Source organism: Sinocyclocheilus grahami, unplaced genomic scaffold (genome assembly GCF_001515645.1).
Source record: "Sinocyclocheilus grahami isolate Dianchi unplaced genomic scaffold, SAMN03320097.WGS_v1.1 scaffold284.1, whole genome shotgun sequence".
Lineage (NCBI taxonomy): Eukaryota > Metazoa > Chordata > Actinopteri > Cypriniformes > Cyprinidae > Sinocyclocheilus > Sinocyclocheilus grahami.
Window position 1 is genome coordinate 622,898 of NW_015505463.1, and position 6,967 is coordinate 629,864.

The 6,967-nt window shown below is 37.3% G+C and overlaps 1 protein-coding gene across 1 annotated transcript in view; it reads right to left on the reverse strand.

Moving 5' to 3' along the window:
* Window positions 1-6,967, reverse strand: part of ttc17 (tetratricopeptide repeat domain 17) — a 25,640-nt gene that overhangs the window by 16,407 nt on the left and 2,266 nt on the right. Inside the window, exons 5-13 of the mRNA XM_016292357.1 lie at window positions 5,841-5,972; window positions 4,791-4,900; window positions 4,487-4,634; window positions 4,149-4,288; window positions 2,493-2,653; window positions 2,185-2,297; window positions 1,346-1,492; window positions 457-572; window positions 171-321 (exon numbers count right to left, since the gene is read on the reverse strand). Coding sequence (XP_016147843.1) covers window positions 171-321; window positions 457-572; window positions 1,346-1,492; window positions 2,185-2,297; window positions 2,493-2,653; window positions 4,149-4,288; window positions 4,487-4,634; window positions 4,791-4,900; window positions 5,841-5,972 — 1,218 coding nt within the window. The remainder of the gene's footprint in view (window positions 1-170; window positions 322-456; window positions 573-1,345; window positions 1,493-2,184; window positions 2,298-2,492; window positions 2,654-4,148; window positions 4,289-4,486; window positions 4,635-4,790; window positions 4,901-5,840; window positions 5,973-6,967) is intronic.

Here is a 6,967-nt window from a genome sequence, read left to right on the forward strand (position 1 = left end):
TTGTCAGAGGGGGGGGGGGGGGTGCCCTTTTTCAGTTTCAGCACATGCCCCTCAAAAGGTCTGTGCACGGCCCTGCTCTGCTTAATCTACCTGCACAAATAGCACAGGTAGGCTAAGGGTGTGGTACAGAATTCCTTCAGACTGACAATATTGAGTAAGCTAGCTCATACCTCTGCAGCATGTGGGTCAAGCAGCTCCTTCTCTAATGCCCAGGCCAGAGAGTCCAGTGGGTCTCTAGCGGTGACAAGATTCTTTAAGCTGCAATCCGGCATCTTTGATGATGATGGAGGACTTTTGCTCTCCAAGAGAATATTCAGAGCCCTGGTAACATGACAAAAATAACAAGCATACATGTTACATGTAGAAGGGTTGAGCAACTGTACGCTTAGTCTGTGAGTCTGTGACTGTAAACTGTATGTAACATAAATGTGCATGTCACAGTGCCACATGTCTTACTTAAAGTTGTGGGACTCAGGGGGCAGGTAATAGGTGGGAAGTAGGTGCACAGGGGGAATTGTGGGGAATCGTTGTGCACAGTCTGACCTCCTGGGCCACACCACCGTATGACTTTCCTGTTCACATACAACCAACAGAAATGTGACTTCTAGTGCAAATATGGAGGATAATATAGATAATACAGAAATGATCCGTTTCTGTGGCAAAACTATTAATGTCAAAATGAATCTGTGTAATTTGAGTAATCCATAGACAAAACCACAAGAAAACAAGAAAAAGTTATGCAAATGCCTTATTGATAAAATGTTAGTGCATTTATCATATTTAGCAGGAAATTAGACATTAGTTATCTAACTCCATGCTAGCTACATGTTATTTTAATCATATTATTTTTAAGATTATGCTTGCATGATTTTTCGAAATTATTAAACAGAAATATTCCAAGTTGGGCTACATTTGATGTCTAAACCTTCCACCATTTTGAGTGTTTTCATTGCAATGGTCAGGTGGTATAAGTCAGAACACTTGTATAATTCAAAACGTTTTAATAACGAGTTCGACTAGGATATGAACATGTTTTAAAAAGTCAGAATCCCATAATTATGATCATTCGAACATGGCATGAACACAAGTTTACATTGTGTTCCAACATATATAAAAAAAACATGCCATATGCAGGTAAAAATATGCCACAAAATAAATACAGGCCATAAATATGCCAATAAAAACATGGAATCTGTGCCCGCTGAACTTCACAAGGGGAATCATTCAACCATCATTCACAAAGTTCAACACAACTCCTTCTTATGCATTTGTGTTCATTTAAAATGTAGGCTAAGTCCGTTGTTTACAGCTAACAATAAGAAAAAAAAATTAACCACACTCTTACATCAGTGGAGGTTGTCTCCTTGTCCCAGTGGGCTGCAGGTTCCCGTCCTAAGGACATGGTGTAGGACCGCTGAGGACTGTGACTCTCATTCACACTCAACTCGGACACCAGAGCAACACTGCTGGCTATTGACACTTCCTCACCAAACTACAAGCAAATACACATGCACGCACGCACACCCACACGTCAGAAAAAGAGGAGATTGATTGACACTTAAGAAATCTAGCAAAGAGGAGTGCTGTTATACTAAATATCAACAACATTATCGTGTGTAAAGTAATGTTTTCATAAAACCGGTTTATAAACAAGTTAGTTTCAACTACTCAGTTAATTAGTTTAATTTTTCTCCGCCTACAAAAATAGTTTTGCAAGTAGTCAAAGTAGGGTAAAGTGACACGTGGGCACAAACATTAATATGTTCCACTGCTGATACACAAAACACTCATGAAACACTGCTTGTCCACTGAAATTCATAAACCGGCATTAATAAAGACCAGTGATTCTCTCAACCAGAGGGCCAGGGTCCACTAACCTGAGGGCCTCTGCAAACGTCTGAGGGGCCCTCAAGGATTCAAGCATTAAAATAAGATTTAACTAAAAATCAAGATATTTCTTATTCTAATTCACACATTTTAAGTGTTTTTTTTCTAGTCAAGCAAAAGTCATGTAAAGTAATACATTCTTGAAACTCCATAAGCATTTAAATAATGTATATTCTTTTTTCAAGTTGTGTAGAAATCAAGTAAAAAGTATTTTTTATTCTAAACTGCTTCAATATTTAGTCTCATTATTAACACACAGAAAGCAAAATAATTCAAACAGTGTGTTTGCAGTTTCACCTGAATGTAGTGGACATTTTCAAACAGTTCTCCACGGTGATACCGCACAGGCAAGTCAAACGGGCAGTGCAGGGTGAACTTCTGTTGGCCTATATGACACATCTGGTGATTTCCTAAAACACACCATTGAAGTCCTGTTATACGCATTCATATGTACAACAGTGGAAGCGAACAAACATGGCGCCAACAAGATCTGGCAGGCTTGCGAAACTTTATCCAGTATATTGCCCAATATTATTTTTTTAGGACCTTGAGTTTGTGGGTCTATGTTAAAGAAACTGTATGAAAGGTAAAACAAGCAGTCTAACCGAGTTGAGCTTCTTTAGCCATCTGGGTCTCGTGGATGATATTTCGCAGGATCTGCTCCTCCTGAATGAGCCTGTGCTTGTCCAGCATCTCCTGCTGTCGCAGATAATGATCATGCTGCTTCTGGTACTCCTTCAATTCATTCAGGGTGCGCTGCAAAGACCTGGACATAGAGTGAGGGAGGATGCATGTTGATTTCGCACCTTGCACTATGCTTTTTTTGAGCACAAACTCAAAGCTTAATTTTTGTCTTACTCCTTATCATCAACAGAACAACTGCAAGATATTTATCATCACAAATGCTTAAGTCTGAATGTTACAACTAGAGAGCATTGGACATTTTGCTTGGAATTTGTTTATCTGGTGTAACTACCAAAATATTGTTAACATTTTGTGTCAGTGTTTACACAATATCACAAAATATACATTCACTTTGCGTTTACCACATGAAGTGTGGTTCTTAGTTTGTAAGTCGACTTTCACATGAAACAAATCAAATTTTAGGTGCAATCAAACCTCTAGTGTGAAATCAACATCCTTTAATTTAATATAACATTTTTGTGGTTCTCTTTTTTGTCCAAATTTTTTTTTGCTATAGTCAGAAAATAAATCTCAATAACTTAGGACCCAGGGATAGATAAAACAGAGCTCACTGAATAAAAACACATTTTTAGACTGGCCTTTAATAACTTATCTGTAAGAAGCATATTAATGTACACTGCTGTTCAAATATTTGGGGTCGATAAGATTTTTTTAAATTTTTGAAGTCTCTTCCAAATCATAAAAGGCTGGATTTGATCAAATACACAGTTAAATGATCACTATCGAAGATTATTTTTCTACTTTAATATATTTTCAAATGTATTTTATTCCTGTGATGTCAAAGCTGAACTTTCAGCAGCCATTAATCCAGTTTTCAATACAACATGATCCTTCAGAAATCATTCTAATTGATTTGGTGCTCAAGAAACATTTCTTATTATTATCAATGTTGAAAACAGTTATGCTGCTTAATTTAGTGTGAAAACCACAATAGTGTTTTTTTCCCCAGGATTTTCAAAGGACAGAAAGTTAGAAAGAACAGTATTTATTTAAAATAGAAATCTTTTGTAACAATAAATGTCTTTACAGTCATGTTTGATCATTTGAATGCATCCTTGGTGAATAAAACATTTCTTTTTGAATACAATTTCTTTCAAATGATGCTTACATGCATTGCAAAGCCAATGAAATAGCTATTTTTAGTATTCAGTCATTTACTTGTACATTTTATTTTAACTAAATATATTTCAATGTGGGAGGCACAATGACACATGCAGTTGAATTGTAGCGTCTTATCTTGATGTATTTTGTTTAATGCATTTTTCTTCTTTCACATAAAATTAGTTTGAGAACAAACTACGTAACTGGCAGCCCTCCTATAGTACAATACTGTTGAAGACCCCTACAATGATCCATAACGAATTCCTCATCATAAAAAGAGCAAAGGGGAAGTTCTCCGCAGAAATACGCCATCAAAGAAAGAACAAGACCCACTCAATACCAGGAAAAAGGCTACTCCATACTCAGATGGTTTCTTAATGAGACACAGAGTAATTGCACAGAAAAAGAGAGTCAAAATCACAACAGTCAATGAGAAAACGAATGGTCTGTGCTACCGGTGTTGAGCCTCAAGCCGCTGCTCCAGCTTCTGCTGACAGAGGACGGCATGTTTCCTCCTCAGGGCCTGCTCAAAGCCTGGCTGAGCCTGCAGGGCCTGCTCATAGCACAGCACGGAGTGATTATACTCCCCCAACATCTACCAGAGTGACAGGAGGAAGGGAAAGAGATGCAACAAGCAAGTGAGTGTCATTCGATATAAACAAGGAAATCAGATCCTAAAGAAAAACTGCCATTTCCTGTCCAGCAGAAACTGCATGTGCACAGAGGAAGTTCAAAAACATCTTAAAAATGTATTTTCAGAAACCATCCCTCTTCTTCAATGCGCTGCACTCACAGCGTAAATGTTGCCCAGGGTGTAATGGCTGGTTAGGAGATCGGTGGTGAGATCCAGAGCAGCGTGGGCGAGAATGGCGGCGTCAGCCGAGAAGTGTGCTCTGTGAAGTATGTTTGCCATATTGATAAGAGCAACATCTTTGTGCTGCCTGCAATAAGAGAACAAGTACATGCAAATGTATGTAAAACAAGTTGACACAACTTATGCAAGTCTTTGTGCAGATGATCGAAACACTGATTTCTCTGTAGATATGCTATGCCCACTATCCATTTGCTATTTGTATCCATGTGTCATTTCACTTTACCTTGGAGAAAAATGGAGAGCACGGACCACACAGTCCACAGCTCGCCTGGGTTCATTCTTCATCCGCCAGTAGAAGGAGGCCAAGTTATAAAGCACCCATGAAGAAGAATTCTTAGAAAGTGAGAAAAAGACAGTCATCGTTAATCTTAAGAAATGACATTTCCAGCTGACTTCTGTTTTATCTACAAGCCTTTAAAAACTGAACCATAAAGGAAAACGAAGTTCCCACGCATTCCCACTAATAATTCTGAATTCTTTTCCAGTTAATCGTGAGTACACAACTACTTGAATGACATTATGTCAGGTACCAATCCTAGGTATTAATAAATGAAAACAATTATTCTTATTAATATCTTCAATTAGACACAAACATTATGCTGATACATGGCCAATATCAAAATACTATTTTGTCTAAATAGATTAAAAAAGAAAAACACAAAATGAATCACTTTAAATGCTACATCACATCATTATACTGTACAGTAAAAGAGATTTGCTAAAATTACCTTTAACAGTGTTATTAAGTGATTAGTGTTATTAAAGATTAACTGTAACTGACCATTAGATGATGGCAAAAGTAATTTAAATGTAAAAATAGGGGAAATGAGCATGAATTAAATATCTAACATTAGTCAATATTCCCAATATTAACAGAAACTGATATAAATAAAAACTCTAATGCAGTCTGTTAAAAGGTATGGTACTGATATATCATGCATCCTTAAATCCTAACATTTACTGTGGTTAGAAGAAGGACTCAGCTTTCTAAGCAAAGATGCTCAAAGTAAAGCACTTTATGACAAAAAAGGGCAAAAACAAGCTAAAAAGTTTCTTATGTTTCTAATGAAGTTCCCTGTTGTGCATATTGATGCTGGGTTGCATGTTATGAAGCACAATAATATTATTTTAGAGGAGAACATAACTACAAAGATTTCCAGTAACTATAAAAAATACCAGACTTTTCGAGGTCTAGAAATCACAACTGCAACATTTCAAGGTTGTCCATGACTGTGAGAACCCAGAACATTATAAATAAAGCAAATCAACTTACTCTTAGAAGTGCCTCGTGTATCCGATGCCCAACCTCATCCACACTCTGTCCCAGCTTAAGAGACAGGGAGATAAAGATTGGGTCATCCTTTGAAACCAAGGGTGATGTTAAGTTTACCTTTTCTTGTACACCCTGAGAGGGAAAAACCAATGAGCAAAAAGACAATGAGCCCATGTTCGAGAGACAAGTTGGCATGAAATGAAAATTCACCTTATAGATCTTATAGATCTAATTCATCTGTTTTTCAGCTTCATGCTTCACTTTTTTTTATGTTTTGACCTCATAATGGTTAACCAAAATGACATAACTGGACCTTCTAGTGAAAACGGCAGACTTCTTTTGTGGCACAACTTCTTCAATCATTTAGTCTGCTTAAACCCTGTGCTGCAAGCTCATATTCATTTGGAATAATTATGATAGTATCTTTAATGTTTTTGAAAGAAGTTTCTTATGTTCACTAAGGCTGCATTTATTTAATAATAAATGTATACAAATCAGCATATGAGAATGATTTCTAAAAGATCATGAAGACTGGAGTAAAGGCTGCTGAAAATTCAGCTTTACCACAGGTATAAATTACATTTAAAATATATTCAAATAGAAAAACAGTGTGTACTGCATCATTACTGTGTCTGTTCCCCTTTCTGGCTTGAACTGATGGTAAAACTAATGACATTATTTACTGTCTTTACATTTATTTTGAAAGCTGAAGCTCGCGATTATGGTAAGGGGCGTTACATTTCCGACGAGTGCTTGCGGTGTTCGGCCAATCACAATGCACTGGGTCAGCTGGCCAATCAGAGCAGACTGCGCTTGTCGGAAGGAGGGACTTTGTAGAAAACGAAGCATTTGAGATAGGGATGCGCCAATCCGATATTCATATCGGGTATCGGCTCTGATAGTGCCATTTTTCTCGGAATCGGGTATCGGTCAGAGAGAGCCGATCCAAATCCGAGATTTTATTTTTTTTTCTTCGATTGTGCGAATTATTAGTTACTTCTGAAGCCATATGATAGCTTAATGTGAGCTACATATGAATATTTAAACCCTTCGTGCTCATAGACTGTCAACCCTCTACATTGCGAGTAAATCACTCGCATATGCGACTAAATCTTCACTCTGGGCGA